Source organism: Mytilus edulis, chromosome 12, assembly GCF_963676685.1.
Source record: "Mytilus edulis chromosome 12, xbMytEdul2.2, whole genome shotgun sequence".
NCBI classification, from domain to species: Eukaryota; Metazoa; Mollusca; class Bivalvia; order Mytilida; family Mytilidae; genus Mytilus; species Mytilus edulis.
In genome coordinates, this window is record NC_092355.1 from 439,236 (window position 1) to 457,927 (window position 18,692).

The 18,692-nt window shown below is 33.9% G+C and overlaps 1 protein-coding gene across 1 annotated transcript in view; it reads left to right on the forward strand.

The window, feature by feature from the left end:
• The first annotated feature begins 8,203 nt into the window (after positions 1-8,203).
• The window catches only part of LOC139499377 (lysine-specific histone demethylase 2-like), a 46,851-nt gene continuing 36,362 nt past the window's right edge, over positions 8,204-18,692 (forward strand). The window contains exons 1-4 of the mRNA XM_071288060.1: positions 8,204-8,261; positions 16,455-16,512; positions 16,733-16,861; positions 17,422-17,511. Coding sequence (XP_071144161.1) covers positions 16,493-16,512; positions 16,733-16,861; positions 17,422-17,511 — 239 coding nt within the window. The 5' untranslated portion in view covers positions 8,204-8,261; positions 16,455-16,492. The remainder of the gene's footprint in view (positions 8,262-16,454; positions 16,513-16,732; positions 16,862-17,421; positions 17,512-18,692) is intronic.

Genomic DNA, 18,692 nt, shown 5'->3' on the forward strand with positions numbered 1-18,692 from the left:
TCTATTTTTTGCACGTGTACAAAGATACAGACCAAACAAAGAAGCAAATCAAAGCTGATATAATTTCAGGGGCACCTAAGATCACACCCAGTTTTTGGTGGGATTCGTGTTGCTTAGTCTTTAGCGGTCTATGTTGAGTCTTTAGCGGTCTATGTTTCGTCTTAAGCGGTCTATGTTGAGTCTTTAGCGGTCTACGTTGAGTCTTTAGCGGTCTATGTTGAGTCTTTAGCGGTCTACGTTGAGTCTTTAGCGGTCTATGTTGAGTCTTTAGCGGTCTACGTTGAGTCTTTAGCGGTCTACGTTGAGTCTTTAGCGGTCTATGTTGAGTCTTTAGCGGTCTATGTTTCGTCTTAAGCGGTCTATGTTGAGTCTTCAGTGGTCTATGTTGAGTCTTCAGTGGTCTATGTTGAGTCTTTAGCGGTCTATGTTGAGTCTTTAGCGGTCTATGTTGAGTCTTTAGCGGTCTATGTTGAGTCTTTAGCGGTCTATGTTGAGTCTTTAGCGGTCTATGTTGAGTCTTTAGCGGTCTATGTTGAGTCTTTAGCGGTCTATGTTGAGTCTTTAGCGGTCTATGTTGAGTCTTTAGCGGTCTATGTTTAGTCTTCAGTGGTCTATGTTGAGTCTTTAGCGGTCTATGTTTAGTCTTTAGCGGTCTATGTTTAGTCTTTAGCGGTCTATGTTTAGTCTTTAGCGGTCTATGTTGAGTCTTTAGCGGTCTATGTTTAGTCTTTAGCGGTCTATGTTTCGTCTTAAGCGGTCTATGTTTAGTCTTAAGCGGTCTATGTTTAGTCTTTAGCGGTCTATGTTGAGTCTTTAGCGGTCTATGTTGAGTCTTTAGCGGTCTATGTTGAGTCTTTAGCGGTCTATGTTTCGTCTTAAGCGGTCTATGTTGAGTCTTTAGCGGTCTACGTTGAGTCTTTAGCTTTAGCGGTCTATGTTTAGTCTTTAGCGGTCTATGTTGAGTCTTTAGCGGTCTATGTTGAGTCTTTAGCGGTCTATGTTGAGTCTTTAGCGGTCTATGTTGAGTCTTTAGCGGTCTATGTTGAGTCTTTAGCGGTCTATGTTGAGTCTTCAGCGGTCTATGTTGAGTCTTTAGCGGTCTATGTTGAGTCTTTAGCGGTCTATGTTGAGTCTTTAGCGGTCTATGTTTAGTCTTTAGCGGTCTATGTTTAGTCTTTAGCGGTCTATGTTTAGTCTTTAGCGGTCTATGTTTAGTCTTTAGCTTTAGCGGTCTATGTTTAGTCTTTAGCGGTCTATGTTGAGTCTTTAGCGGTCTATGTTGAGTCTTTAGCGGTCTATGTTGAGTCTTTAGCGGTCTATGTTGAGTCTTTAGCGGTCTATGTTGAGTCTTTAGCGGTCTATGTTGAGTCTTCAGCGGTCTATGTTTAGTCTTCAGCGGTCTATGTTGAGTCTTTAGCGGTCTATGTTGAGTCTTTAGCGGTCTATGTTGAGTCTTTAGCGGTCTATGTTTAGTCTTTAGCGGTCTATGTTGAGTCTTTAGCGGTCTATGTTTAGTCTTTAGCGGTCTATGTTTAGTCTTTAGCGGTCTATGTTTAGTCTTTAGCGGTCTATGTTGAGTCTTTAGCGGTCTATGTTTAGTCTTTAGCGGTCTATGTTTAGTCTTTAGCGGTCTATGTTGAGTCTTTAGCGGTCTATGTTGAGTCTTTAGCGGTCTATGTTTAGTCTTTAGCGGTCTATGTTTAGTCTTTAGCGGTCTATGTTGAGTCTTTAGTGGTCTATGTTGAGTCTTTAGCGGTCTATGTTGAGTCTTTAGCGGTCTATGTTTCGTCTTAAGCGGTCTATGTTTAGTCTTTAGCGGTCTATGTTGAGTCTTTAGTGGTCTATGTTGAGTCTTTAGCGGTCTATGTTGAGTCTTTAGCGGTCTATGTTGAGTCTTTAGCGGTCTTTGTTGAGTCTTTAGCGGTCTATGTTTAGTCTTTAGCGGTCTATGTTGAGTCTTTAGCGGTCTATGTTTAGTCTTTAGCGGTCTATGTTTAGTCTTTAGCGGTCTATGTTTAGTCTGTAGCGGTCTATGTTGAGTCTTCAGTGGTCTATGTTGAGTCTTTAGCGGTCTATGTTGAGTCTTTAGCGGTCTATGTTTAGTCTTTAGCGGTCTATGTTGAGTCTTTAGCGGTCTATGTTTAGTCTTTAGCGGTCTATGTTGAGTCTTTAGCGGTCTATGTTTAGTCTTCAGTGGTCTATGTTGAGTCTTTAGCGGTCTATGTTGAGTCTTTAGCGGTCTATGTTGAGTCTTTAGCGGTCTATGTTTAGTCTTTAGCGGTCTATGTTTAGTCTTCAGTGGTCTATGTTGAGTCTTTAGCGGTCTATGTTGAGTCTTTAGCGGTCTATGTTGAGTCTTTAGCGGTCTATGTTGAGTCTTTAGCGGTCTATGTTGAGTCTTTAGCGGTCTATGTTTAGTCTTTAGCGGTCTATGTTTAGTCTTCAGTGGTCTATGTTGAGTCTTTAGCGGTCTATGTTTAGTCTTTAGCGGTCTATGTTTAGTCTTTAGCGGTCTATGTTGAGTCTTTAGCGGTCTATGTTGAGTCTTTAGCGGTCTATGTTTAGTCTTTAGCGGTCTATGTTTCGTCTTAAGCGGTCTATGTTGAGTCTTTAGCGGTCTATGTTGAGTCTTTAGCGGTCTATGTTGAGTCTTTAGCGGTCTATGTTGAGTCTTTAGCGGTCTATGTTTCGTCTTAAGCGGTCTATGTTGAGTCTTTAGCGGTCTATGTTTAGTCTTTAGCGGTCTATGTTGAGTCTTTAGCGGTCTATGTTTAGTCTTTAGCGGTCTATGTTGAGTCTTTAGCGGTCTATGTTGAGTCTTTAGCGGTCTATGTTGAGTCTTTAGCGGTCTATGTTTAGTCTTTAGCGGTCTATGTTGAGTCTTTAGCGGTCTATGTTGAGTCTTCAGCGGTCTATGTTGAGTCTTTAGCGGTCTATGTTGAGTCTTCAGCGGTCTATGTTGAGTCTTTAGCGGTCTATGTTGAGTCTTTAGTGGTCTATGTTGAGTCTTTAGCGGTCTATGTTGAGTCTTTAGCGGTCTATGTTTAGTCTTTAGCGGTCTATGTTGAGTCTTTAGCGGTCTATGTTGAGTCTTCAGCGGTCTATGTTGAGTCTTTAGCGGTCTATGTTTAGTCTTTAGCGGTCTATGTTGAGTCTTTAGCGGTCTATGTTTAGTCTTAAGCGGTCTATGTTGAGTCTTTAGCGGTCTATGTTTAGTCTTTAGCGGTCTATGTTTCGTCTTAAGCGGTCTATGTTGAGTCTTTAGCGGTCTATGTTGAGTCTTCAGTGGTCTATGTTTAGTCTTCAGCGGTCTATGTTGAGTCTTTAGCGGTCTATGTTTAGTCTTTAGCGGTCTATGTTGAGTCTTTAGCGGTCTATGTTTAGTCTTTAGAGGTCTATGTTGAGTCTTCAGTGGTCTATGTTGAGTCTTTAGCGGTCTATGTTGAGTCTTTAGCGGTCTATGTTTAGTCTTCAGCGGTCTATGTTTAGTCTTTAGCGGTCTATGTTTAGTCTTTAGCGGTCTATGTTGAGTCTTCAGTGGTCTATGTTGAGTCTTTAGCGGTCTATGTTGAGTCTTTAGCGGTCTATGTTTAGTCTTCAGCGGTCTATGTTTAGTCTTTAGCGGTCTATGTTTAGTCTTTAGCGGTCTATGTTGAGTCTTTAGCGGTCTATGTTTAGTCTTTAGCGGTCTATGTTGAGTCTTCAGTGGTCTATGTTGAGTCTTTAGCGGTCTATGTTGAGTCTTTAGCGGTCTATGTTTAGTCTTCAGCGGTCTATGTTTAGTCTTTAGCGGTCTATGTTGAGTCTTCGGTGGTCTATGTTGAGTCTTGTGAACTCTTGTTAGTCTGTCTTTTTTCTTTTTTAGTCATGGCGTTGTCAATTCATTTTCTATCTATGAGTTTAAATGTCCTTCTGGTATCTTTCGCGTCTCTTTTATAGAAGTGTCTACAAAACCAAGATTGATTAAAAGTCACCTGGGTCTCTAAGAAAATACATATACTTACCTGTGTCAAAAGACAAGTGTCTTTGAGCTGGATTGCAAGTAGCAGAACTATTTACTGGATTTGTAATAACATAAGCAACACAACGGGTGCACCATATGGAGCAAGATCTGCTTACCCTTCCGAAGCACCTGAGATCACCCCCAGTTTTTGGTGGCGTTCGTGTTGCTTAGTCTTTAGTTTCTACGTTTTGTCTTCTGTACTATTATTTGTCTGTTTGTCTTTTTATTTTAGACATGGCGTTGTCAATATAAAAATGAAGATGTGGTATGATTGCCAATGAGACAACTCTACACAAGAGAACAAAATGACACAGAAATTAACAACTATAGGTCACCGTACGGCCTTCATCAATGAGCAAGCCTTTACCGCTTAGTCAGCAATAAAAGGCCCCGAAATGACCAAATTAAATGTAAAACAATTCAAACGAGAAAACTAACGGCCTTATTTATGTCAGTTTATTTTCAGTCCATGAGTTTGACTATTCCTCTGGTTTATTTCTTCCCTCTTTTATATCTATAGCTATTGGTACAGTATGTTCTTATGTTCATTTGTAAATTTTTAACTATTTTAAAAAGGAAGGGATGCAACTAGTGATTTTTCTCATTATTTTTCCCATTTCCAAAACAAAATATTAGTATCTTAAATCAGCGGATATATACCAACGGCAAGTTACGTTTAGGAGAGAACCGCCTTCTTTTTTATTCTTAAAAGAATTTTTAATTAATTAAAAAATTAGACAAAACAGATACCAATATATGAGAAAGAACATTCTAAAAGATTAGTTATGAAATGTAAAGTCATAATTTCATATTCGTTTTTAAGTAAATGATGTCAAATTTCAATTTATTTTGAAATATAACATTTGATCAATCTACCTTTTTTTATCAATTCAATTCAAATCAAGGTGTGTCAGCATATTCAAAATATGTTAATTATAATAGCTCTGTAAAATTAACGTAAAAAACATGTACATTCTTAAGTCGATCATTTGTTGTAAGTCGATACTGCTTCATTCTAAAAATGTGCGCACGATCAACGCTTTTACAACCCTATGCAATTACAAAAAGAAGCATTTAACATATAATGGTTTACTTTTTAAATTGTTATTTGTATGGAGAGTTGTCTCATTGGCACTCACACCACATCTTCCTATATCTATTCAATACTTATAAATACATTTTTAGCTAGAATCATGAGAACTCGATTTCTATAAAGTTTTCTTTAATTTACCTGTGCACCTTATTTAGAGAACTCGTGTCATAATAAATTTTACATTTCATGGTGTAATGAATGATAAATTTGAGAAGGACACGAGATTGCTGTTAGCCAATCAAAATAACGTTTCATAATGTAACATACATGCAATGTAATTATACAGAAATAAACATACGTAGTTTTAACGGGATAACAATTTCACTAGATACAAAAAGCCATGGATGTAAGCAGCTGTATATATTTATTCACAGTTACTCGATGTTGAACAATTAACCAAAAAAGAATTATTGTCAAAACTGTACATCTACATTAAAAGCCAGAAAAACGAAAACACCGGCATAGCTCCTCTGCGAGGTAAAGGTACATTGCACTCAAGTTCATCTGAGAAGGCAAATATAGATAACAAACAATTTCAGTCTGCTTTTATATCTGAAGCAAACACTAACATTCCAGACAAAGGTCCTAGTAAACACCCTTAATGGAACCCATTAGAATATTTAGGGATGGTGTTTACAAAACGGATGTCAAGTTGATTCAATATTCAACATTCAACTTTCAAATTGGTTTGGTTTTTTTTTTGTTTTTTTTTGTATCCATTTTCAACATTCAACATTCGATTTCAACATTAAACATTCGTTTTCAACATTCAACATTCGTTTTCAATATTCAATATTCGTTTTCAACTTTCAACATTCGTTTTCAACATTCGATTTTCAACTTTCAACATTCTTTTTCAACATTCAACAAAAACGAATGTTGAAAGTTGAAATCGAATGTTGAAAACAAATTTTGAATGTTAAAATGGAGGAAAAAAAAATTGAATGTTGAATTTTGAATATTGAAATCGAATGTTGAATGTTGAAATCGAATGTTGAATATTGAAATCGAATGTTGAATATTAAAAATGGATACAAGAAAAAATAAATTTTGAATGTTCAATGTTGAATATTGAAATCGAATGTTGAATGTTAAAAATCGAATGTTGAATGTTGAAAATCGATACAAGAAGAAAAAAAAAATTTTTTTTAATGTTGAATGTTGAATATTGTAATCGAATGTTGAATGTTGAAATCGAATGTTGAATGTTGAAAATGGATACAAGAAAAAAAAATTAAAAACATTTGAGTGTTGAATGTTGAACGTTGAATATTGAACCAACTTGACATCCGTGTTTACAAACTAATCAAAAACCTAAACCCGAATAAAGCAACTGGTCCTGACACCATCTCAGGCAAAGAACTAAAACAAAACATCGAAATATGTAAAGATATCCTCACTTTAATATTTACAAGATCACTACAAACAGGCAAAGTATCATCTGACTGGAACCATGCAAATGTCACACCTGTAATCAAAAAAGGGGATAAACACAACCCAGTCAACTATAGGCATATATCTTTAACATGCATAGCTTGCATGGGGTTCGTGTTGTTTATTCTTTAGTTTTCTATGTTGTGTCATGTGTACTGTTGTTTGTCTGTTTGTCTTTTTCATTTTTAGCCATGGCGTTGTCAGTTTATCTTAGATTTATGAGTTTGACTGTCCCTTTGGTATCTTTCGTCCTCTTTTGCAAACTACTCGAACATATCTTTGCAAGCAGCATGATGAGTCACTTAGAAAAAAACAACACTCTATATGAATTACAACGTGAATTTAGGGCAAAACGATCATGTGAATCCCAAGTCATCTCACTGATACATGAACTATTCCAAAACAACGACAAGAACATACAAACAGATCTTATAATCATGGATTTTGCTAAAGCTTTCGACAAGGTACCACACAAATGATTAATATACAAAATGAAATACTTTGGCATATCAGCTCAAATCATTAACTGGGTAGTATTCTTTCTTTTAAACAGAACGCAAACAGTACTTTTAGAAAACATGTCATCTTCAAAAATACCAGTCTCATCAGGAGTCCCACAGGGTACAGTTCTAGGAACAATACTATTCTTAAAATACATAAATGACCTCCCAGATTCATCCAACATTGCAAAATCAGACTCTTTGCAGATGACAGTATAATCTACCGACAAATTAAAACTCAAAACGACTGCCTCTAGCTTCATGAAGACATTGAAGCTGTCATACAATGGGGAAAAGATTTGCTTATGTCTTTCCAGACTTTCCATCCAGACAAGTGTAACATTATGAATATAACAACAAAAAGAAATTCCATCCATTTTATGGACACATCTTAGAATCTGTAAAACATGATGCAAAATACTTATCACAATCTCAGCAGACCTAAAATGGAACACCCACATCCAACAAACCGCTGCAAAAGCAAATAAATCCTTGTTTCATCAGAAGCTTAGAAACCTTATTCCAATCGCAAACAATTAAAGAAAGAGCGTACCAAACACTTATAAGACCAAAGTTAAAATACTTTTGTACTGTATGGGACCCATTTACAAACGAAAATATAAAATCACTAGAACAAGTACAGAGACGGGCAGCAAGGTACGTGTACAATAGACATCACAACACCAGCAGTGTGTCTGAGATGCTAGACACCATGAAATGGCAAACCTTACAAGACTACCCGACTACGAACAAGGCTTATAATGTTCCACAAAATTGTAAATCGCGGAAAATATAGCCATTCCATCGCTTAGAAAATTGTATAAATTAAAAACTAAGAAAAATTGAAAATACGAAAATATATGACCAAAAACAACTTTGAACAAGAAATATTTTGTTAATTTAAGTTTTGACAAAAAATTGTAAAAATTGAAAATACGAAAATATATGACCAAAAACAACTTTGAACAAGAAATATTTTGTTAATTTATGTTTTGACAAAAAATATTCAGATAAATTTATTTTAAAAACATTTACCAGGCATGCGCCGGAAAGTAAACATCAGTACGTTGATGATTTTCTGTAACAAAAGACAAAAGAAGAAAAGAAGAAACCATCTTAGTTGATCACGGATAGTCAAATCTGTAACTGATTTGTTCTAATTATTAGTTTTTTAAATGAACCGGAAGTAAATATTCCCCGCGAAAATGAGGCAATGGACAGCGTGAAAAATGTAAACAGAGCAAAAATCATGTTAAAAAAATGAGTTAGCGTTGTCGTTCTCCTTCCACTGATATACAAATACATCTTTACACTTAAATTGAGTTCAAGTGTAAGGTGTAGGAAATTTACTTTCAAATTATTTTGACCGAGCAAGAGACAGAGACTTGTCTCAAATTATTTTTATTGTGAAAATCCCTGGATGGTACCAGCGGGATTCGAACCCTCAATCTCGGGATCTAAAGGCAGCGCTCTAACAAATTGAGCCAAAGAAGATCTTCCCTAACTCAACTAGTTAGACTACCTTTATATCTCCAGGTATACAACACTCTTCCCCCTTTTCTTTTTTCGGGCTGCGTACCATCCATCCGAGCAACTCACAGGTCCACTACTGTACAACCCCGAGACTTCTACTCGGAAACCCTCTGGCCAGTTCCTTAGATGTCACCTAGAATTGTCATGGTATCCTATGACCGGCTGGTCAAACCTCATGACCAATTCTAACATCTCACTGCCAGACATTATTATATGTACAAATTTGTGTAACAGTAGCATATGCTCGCAGCGCCATTATTGTGAAAATCCCTGGATGGTACCAGCGGGATTCGAACCCTCAATCTCGGGATCTAAAGGCAGCGCTCTAACAAATTGAGCCAAAGAAGATCTTCCCTAACTCAACTAGTTAGACTACCTTTATATCTCCAGGTATACAACACTTTGTAAGTTTCTTCTTCTTCTTCTTCCGAATACGGGAGTAGACTCCTAGGTAGGAGTGTAAAACTTCCCGGAACTTGTGTGCTATGTACATATGGACTTAATTTAAAAATAATATGACAAAGAAAAATCATTAACAATAACATATATACATTATGTACAGTGGCTTTGTAGTTTAATAAGTTGTTGTGGATCCTTCAAGTGTTAGAGTGGATATGCCACTTTTGAAGGATTCCAGGGTGTCAAACATACCTATTGCTTCAGGTAGTGAGTTCCAGTCCGAAATAGTGCGAGGATAAAATGAAAATTTATAGAAATCTTTATTTGTAGATATTTGCTCTGCACATCCATAACAAACGGACATATTATAAACATGTGTGTCTATCCCAATATTCAGGAGCCTGGAGTTCAGTGGTTGTCATTAGTTCATGTCTATCATATTTGTTTTGTTTTAAATTATATTTAGAAATATTTCAGCATTCATTTTTTAGCATTCTGCTTCTTTATTTTTTCCACCACTGGACAGGTCTTGAAATACACCTTATCGCTAATCCCGGCTGACCCGGCCTCTTGAACTTTTGACGCATACAACAATCACTTTTCCATTGTGGCGTCAGATATTTTGTTTTATGACATCAAGATTTTACGGGAACCTGTGTGATATCCAGTAATGTCGGACAAATAGCGATAAGATAATAATAATAATAATAATTATATTTTATTCAATAAAATATCAAGCATATTTATAATTACAATACACAATATATATATATACGATACATAGACAATACTAACACATAATATGGTAAAATATACTGGCATTTTATGAGTCCAGTATCTTTACATACATGTGAACCTCCCGACGGGAGTACAAAACTCCCGTTTTCAGGGGTCCCCTCCCGTCCTCCCGTCGAAGAGAAAAAAATCCCGTGTAGAAAAAATTTCATGAATGATAATTTTCAGTCGCCATTTTTACTATTTTGTTTACAAAATTTATCATTGAGATCGTAAAAACCCGAGATTTTTTAAGTCGTAAAAACAGGAGGTTTATCGAACGTATCCGGTGTAACTGACATTACCTGATTACGCAACATGTGGAGATTTTATTTCTCGCTAAAGGCTAAATAATCATGCTAATTAACAAGTGATAATAGTTTGATTGAACAATCATAAGGTGTTTGTATATCAATTACTCGATGTGGCTTCTGTTTATGGCACACGCCAAGGATGATTAAAGGCAAATACCGATAAATACCGGCATTGATGGAAAATGGAATGTTGTTGTCCAAAAATTTATCGGAAGTTTTTTGATGCCAAGAAAAACACTTATTGTATATGAAAATCTCGAGATGAAAATACTGGAAAAAGGAATGGTTTCAGCTCAATGTGAGCTGTTTGCTACACAAGCTGACTGAAAAATTATATAAGCAAATTCATTATTTTGTACACCATTATGTGTTCAAAATGCCAAAACGACAGTTATCTCCGTCTTCAAAGACACCAGTTTCAAAACAACAGAAATATTTGACAAAGATCAACAATGTTTGTTAATTTATTATTTATTTATTATGTAATAAATGTATAGCATAAATCTCTCTTATATCTCAAGCCAATGCCAATGAAAAACAAATAAAAAAAGATTCTCATCAGCAATCAACAATGTAAAACAAAAGAAAAAAAAAGATTCTCATCAGCAATCAACAATGTAAAACAAAAGAAAAAAAATTCTCATCGTAAAATAAAAGAAAAAAAGATTCTTCTCAATTATTCCTTAATATATGCAGACTTTAACTAATGTCATTCACAAGGAAGATTGAAGAAAAAAAAACATCATACGGTTAGTTTTACGACGAAAAATATGTCGATAAAAAACCTCCTGATCTGAGGTCCAATCTCCTGACCAAAATTTCCAAATCTCCTGATCTGAATTTTACAGTCCATCACATGTATGTCTTTAAGTGTATGAAACAATTTGCTGATATTTTATCAGGGATAACCCATGAAAGCTCTAAAGCTTGTTTCCAATGGGGTCCCTTCATGTAAACGGCTTATAGTGTTCGGCATACAAAAAAAGATAATACACAAATTAATATGACATAAAAATTCATATAAAAAGAAATTTATATAAAAATATGATTAATAATATAAAAAGGAGTCTGATGAAACCACACTATAACTTTTGGTTAAGTGCTCTTTGACGCTAATTTTGAAATCTTTTATTTTCTTTATTTTTTTAACCTTATCTTCCAATCTTGTAAGCCATTAAAATAAAATGTGTCTTTTTGTTGACTTTTTACTGGAGGAACCCAGAAGTTATATTCACTATTTTGTGTGAAATAGTGATGTAAATGTCTCACCTTTGTAAAATTTGAATACATATAATTTGGATAATGGTGGTAATAAATATTATGTACATGGTTTAATCTCAATTGTTTAACACGATTTTCAATGTTAACATAACCAATACTATTCAATACATTATGGTCAACTTTTGATCTATATCCAGTGTTTTTTATAAATCTAACACATTTGTTTTGTAATACTTGTAACTTATCTTTATATTTTTTGCTGACACCAGCATACCATGCAGAACAGGCATAGTCAAAATGACATTGAATTAAAGCTGTTACTAAAGTCTTTCTTGATTGTTCTGATAAACATTTTGCCTGTCTGTATAGGAACTTCAATCTTGAATTTATCTTTTGAATAATATTGTTTAAAATTTTTTCTCCAGAAAGAGAATTATCTATATTAAGGCCTAAATATTTCACACAATTTTACAAAGATGTATTATAACGGGTTACACAAATTACCAAATAACACTGTTATTGTCCAAATAACACGTGTAATAACCGAATAACACTTGAAATTTTAACATTAGCACATATTTGTGACTTTTATACATTGATTATCAAATAATATTATATTAAAAGTTTATTTGATAACTTAAAAATGATTTACAGCAGGAATAATTTACTGTGAATATAATCTCTGCATAAACATGACTAACCAGTATAATTTCACCTCAATTGTTAAAGATACTGAAACAAAGGATATCAACACTGCCTGGCGTACCCACCACCAAGAGGCGAGATGAAAAACAAAACAGCAGTTGTCTCATCCAATAACAAGCTAATGATGCTATCCAAGCTTGGTGCTCAATAAAAAACTTTAGGCACTAGTATCATTAAAGGAATTATACACGTACAGGGAACTGTTCCTTCACCATACTACATATATGCATTTGTACTCCATTCAAGGCACACATGTTATTACATCAATAATGCTCTAATTTATGTACATTGTACAATACTATGAAAGTTGATGCATTGTGGCATATATACGTGTACTAAAAGCAATTCACGTGCCACGAAGATATCAATGTTACTATGACATTTGGTTACTCAGCAAATGAATTTCTACTTTCTATTGTTTATTCTAAATTAAACCAATATGCACATCTTTATCATGTTTATTGGTACTTCTCTTAAGCTGCCTTACAATGTTCCATTAGACTAATAACCTCAACTTCAATAAAGAGAAACAACAAAAAAAAAAACCATTGAAGCTCAACTCAAAAGTTACTTAAACATTTAATATCGACTGTCAAACTTGTTTTAAGAGACCACTTTATGGAAAGCAAAAAAGCGGTCTCTTAAGACAGGTGGTCTTTTAATACAGGTTCAATTTACAAATGATGATTGATATGTAATATACTACAGAATGGCAGACTCAGAAATTTTTATAAATGGGGCCCACTGACTGACTAAGAGGGGCCCCCTCCAGGAATCCGGGTCCGTTCGCCCTGATTCATGTTCGCCCTAGTACCTGTTCGCCCTGATACCTGTTCGCCCAGGGTCCATTTGCCCTGATTTTTATTTTTATTCTAATTGTTGTCTAGTCGCATTATTTTAAGTACAGTAGGGGTAGGGACTTATTTTTATGGATGTCTTAATCCGTCTAGATGTCAGACTGGTCGGACAGTTGTCCCAGTGTAATAAACACCTGCTGTGCAATATCCAAGTGGAAGGTCGTAAATCAATCTGTACCAGCTTGATTAGAATTAAATTTTACCTGTACAGATATTAGTATTTATGGAGGATAGATAAATGTAAAATATTGTTTTGTATTCAAAGAGAAAGAATTAAAATTAAAATTAAATTTAAGAATTTAAATTAAAATTAAATATAAGAATTAAAATTAAAATTAAAATTAAAATTAAATATAATTTTATTTTTTTTATAATTTGAAAATGAAATAAAGACGATTTTTTTTGTGCCAATAAACTATTTTGTATTTGTATTTGTAATCCGTAAATATTTCATCTAATTCAAAATAATAAGCCCTAATAACAACCAAGACTGTTTTCAATAGAAGTTTAAATCAAATTGTTGAGACTTAAATCCCGTAAATTATACGAGTTTTCGTTGATGGTTATATTATTTCCCCCTTTTAACGTCCTGTTCCTTTATATGTTATTATTAGAAACTCAATTTTAAATATAAGGCCAACATATCGTATTTATAAAATATGTATAGGCATTGTGAATTAAGTTATTTTCCTTTTGATACAACTTTTCCCGTCGGAGCCTCTACATCTATTCACACCTGTCAATCATTTCTCGCAAGCGAAAAATTTTTGTCAGATCACTCGTGCTTTCTATTTTGACATATTTCCCGTTAATCTCTTTGAAAGTCAAACAATTGGTTTCTTTTAATACAATATTTATAACGCTGAGATCATATTTCGATTCCTATTTTTTTTTATTTTCTTTAAAATTGTTGACACTCGAGATAATGCCTTTCTATTTTCATGTCTGAAATTTTTTATGAAAATCGCCGGTGTTATAAATATATGTTACAAATTGTATCAAATCGATACACGAAAATCAAAGTTGAACCGTATATAGTTTATTGAATAAATGCACATTTATACCCCAATGGGGTTGAAGGCTCAGTCTGCACCAAAAACTTTTTCAACTACTAGTCCGAAGACCAATATTCTGACATTTTTCTTATTGGGCCAAACAAAGTTTTGCAAAACCTTACTAGTCCGAATGACATTTTACTAGTCTGGGGCATCGGACTAGTGGCTAACCGTGCAGACTGAAGGCTAGTCGTAATAGTCGTGATCAGCTGTCTTTACTTTTTCGTCGTACTTCTAGTCATTCTAAAGCTCACGCAAGTCAGTATGATTTTTTAAATCAATGTTGTATTATTTCCGGGAATCCGGGAAATGACTGATAAAAATAAAACAAAAAATAGTTAAAGAAGACTAAATCTTGTTTTGATTATACATGTATAAAAATCGGTTAATTTTCTATTCTGGTAAATCGACCAAGAGCCTCAAAACTAATACTGTCAATCATTCCACATCAAATTTAATCATGAATGGATTTTTCCACGGTCGTTCAGTAAGGTCACCTGTGTTTACTGTTACGACATTTCCCGCCATATAACAATCTCGTGCAGTGGACAAAATCGATCTTTAATATCTTTTATTAGCATTCAATATTATTGTGAGTGGAGTCAAGTTAAAGTTCAACCACGTGCACACGCTGTTGATCACTGAAATGTGTATCATGGAATTGTCTTTTCACGGCAATTTTTTCTTTTAGATTGCTATAAAAAATATAACATATAAGTTTCCTTTTTGACATGGATTCTGCGTAAATTAATATTATGCAATTAAGTTTGGGATTTCGGGATTAACACTTTCGGGATCTGGGAATTCGGGACCTTTGGACTTCGTGTTTTTAAGACCGGGATTTCGAGATCCGGACCCCTTTTACCCCCTACCCCCAAATGCAGATAAATTATATTAATTTAGCATAATGAACAAACACGGAAATCTTAAAATAAACTTATGCCCGGGAAGAATCAATATTTTCTTCTAGTGTTATTATTTGCATTCTATTTTAGTTATACATGTTCAACTTTCGGACAATATTTGTTTACAGTAAAAAGTAAAAACTGCAAAGAATCATCAAGCTACTAATAATATACAAGTATTGCTCACTGAAATTATTTTTTATCTCGGAACTGACCCAAAACAGACTGAATATTAAAATACCAATTATAGAAATATTTTGCATGTGACGGCGTCAAACTAAAACGTATGCAGCAGCACTTGAGACAGCATTCTGCTAATCAATGGATTTACGTGGAAAATAAATCAGTAAAACAAAAATAACCGTAAGCTTAAAGAAATAGAATACATGTAAAAATGTATTTAATTAAAAAATGTATGCAAACAAATTAGAAAAAGATTAAAAAAAAAAAAAAAAAAAAAAAAAACGAAAAGGAACATAAAATAAAACTAATTTTTAGGAACAAAGAAAATAAATAGCAGTTGAAATATAAAAACCATAATTAACAAAAATAGGCTATTTTTATTAAAACAAAGTTTTCTCCAGTACTTCACCTGTAACAATATGTTATGTCAAATACGATGTAGAACTAATATAATCAATAAAGTGACTGAGAGGTTAAAATTACAGGTAATCTGATTCTGAAATCAGTGAACCGTAATTCTAGCAACACGGATTAAGATGAAAGGACCATTCACACCTGGATCTGTTGATTAATGACCATACTACCTACCATAAAAATGTCGGATTATTCATATCCGACTAGACGGATTAAGACATCCATAAAAAATAAGTCCCTACCCGTACTGTATTTGAAGAAAATATGTTAAAGTTTGTTGAAAAATTAACAGAATATTTATATTGCCGCAATTAATTTATCATTAATTTTTCCCTTTAATTTGCAGAGTAGAATACTGGAATACAATGTATTTATCTTTATTGATATTTGTTAACAAAATAATTGTATTCAGTCAATCACGAATGTATGCACTATGACTAGTCTTAGACTAGAGTATAAATAAATGAACTTGTAAATTTTATCCGTTTCATAATTTACAGTTCGTACTACATCATTGTTTTTATTAATTTCAAGCTGAATATTTTATCAAAACAAAACCAGGGATTCAAATTATTTTGTCATTGAACAATTTATGATCCTAAACAAATCCATAAATTTCAAGAATATACATGATATAATTTACCATAGAAATATCTGAATAAGTTCATTCAACTTCATGAAATGCCCTCCAGAGGGGGGTCCGGGGGGTTTTGACGATCAATGTATTTGAATGGGAGCATATAGTTGGAACACCCGGGAACACCCCCCTTTTTAAAATGGCTGGTTCCGCCCCTGCCCTCAATGACCTCAATACTAATATTTTTAAAGTAGGGCGAACGAACTCAGAGCGAACGGATCTAGGGCGAACATGTTATTAGGGCGAACGGTCCCGATACCCCCCTCCAGTCACGCCTCAAAATTTTAGTAAAACTACAAAATCACAATTTATGACAAAATTTCTAATTTGCTACTTAAATAAGTTTAAAAATCACTCATTTTAGTAAGTCCCCTGACTGATAAGTGAATTCATAATTGACTAACTCTTTTTATATGTTTTATTACAGAGTAACAGACAGAAATGCTATTGAATTGACAACAGATTATGGCTTCTGATTCCTCAAGGTATCTATTTAAAACAATACAGAATAATTACTACAATGGTAAGGCCAAATAGAAATATATGTGTGGTTCTAGTTACCTACCTATTTTTTTTACAACTTAATTTAAATGTTAAAAAATTGTTTCATATATTGAACAGAAACCAATGAAAAAACCTTATATGTTAACCCTTAATCAGTAAGCCAATTTAAGCCAAAAGATTTAAATGGTGCTCTTTGTTTAGGAGGCCTTCCAAGAGAAAGTCTACAGCTCCAGGAGATGCTGACAGTTCATCAGCTAAACAAGTAAGGAAGTGCGAGCGTACAGGATGTCCGGCTAAAGCACCAATATGTTTTGCTTCATCTTCAGAAAGGTATGTTTATTGTTCTTATTTTTGTCTTTCAGACGAGATTTAAAGAAATTGCACATAACTAGAGCTCTATGTAGTTAACAGATAGCTAGACATTTTATAACCCTTAATGCCAATGGAAATTGAAAGTTGCTTCTCCTTTACTATGCTTACACATGAATATTTTAAAGGGTCTGCGGGCAAGAAAAAGTTTAATATATTTTTCTCTTTTTTGTGCGTTTAACTTTCACAAACACATGCAATGTTTTTCTTCATATATTATTTTCTTAAACTACTGACAGGACATTCTGGAGAAGAAAAAATGACTTTATATTTTTATCTATATTGTATTATGAGCCTTTTTAAAGTTTGGGTGTGATAATTCAATTTTTTGTGAAGAAATAATCAGACAATTAATGCATCATTATTAATTGTCTTCAAAGAAAGTCTTACTTTATAAAAAAATAATTGACCTTAGTCCAAAAACATAGTTTGAAATTTAAATGAAACTAAGAAACTCTGATATTATTAAACACCAAATTCTTCAAACAACAATAAACATTAATATATATTTTTGTTTTCAGATGTGTTGGGAATGGTTACACTTCACGATGGTATCACATGTCGCAGTCAGAACATTACTGTAATGAATGCTTTGATCACCACTACAGAAGGTATCTTATATAAAACATACACTATTTCAGAGTTACCTCCCATTAAAAAGCCAATTTAAAACAATTAAAAATCAAGCAAAAATAAACTTTGCTTGTTAAATATTGATATAAAAAAATATATTTTAATCTTATAAATTTATTCTTTTAAATGAAAATTCACTATTTTTATTTGAATTCCTCTTAAAATTTTGCTTATTTGATTAAAAATCTGGACTGTAGGTTATTTACCAGTTTACAATCCAAGATGACAAAAGACCCCCATATTTCCTTAAATGAAGTATTATTTGTCTCTAAATTCAATTGTCCATGTTGTTGAAATCCCCTATTGGTCGATAATCCCCATCTCAAAATGAAAATTTGGGAAAAAATGTGTTTATGCCCCACCTACAATATAGTAAAGGGGCGTTATGTTTTCTGATCTGTGGGTCTGTCTTTCGTCCATTAATCTGGCTGTTTGCTTCAGGTTAAAGTTTATGGTCAAGGTAGTTATTGATGAAGTTGAAGTCCAATCAACTTCAAACTTAGTACACATGTTCCACAAGATATGATCTTTCTAATTTTAATGCCAAACACAGTCCACTGAACATAGAAAATGATAGTTGGGCATCTGTGTACTGCATTACTGGGGACACATTCTTGTTGATAATATTCTAAAATATCATTTAAAGATCAGCTGCAACCAAAATTATAGAATACAGGGCTCATGCTACCAGGCGACTTGGGCAAAGAAGTCGCCTTCCCAACCGTCACTTCGCTTTCCCCGACCCCTAAAAGGGAAAACAAGTCGCCCTGTTCTTGGCGATACTCGCTTTCAGTCGCTTCCGTCATCGGACATTTTCAATTTTTACCAAGTTGATGAAGCATCAATTTTATATTGATAATTAAAGAAATTCAGACATAAAGGATTCATTATCTTTAGAAAAGAGGTTGAAGCATTGTCTTTGCAGTGAGTAGCAGGTTATTTGATAAAAAACACAACTTTTTATCACTTCGTGCATTTCCGCAAGTTCCGGTGCTTGTTACTCGAAAACGTACATCAACCTAAATTTCGGCGGCAAAATAAGTTTGTTACTTCATTTAAACGTGATAAAAGTTGCTTCCAGTAAATGTTTAATCCATTTATTGCATTAAAAACGTCATGTTCCTTTCCAAATAACTTGTCAAACATCGTTTATTTTTGT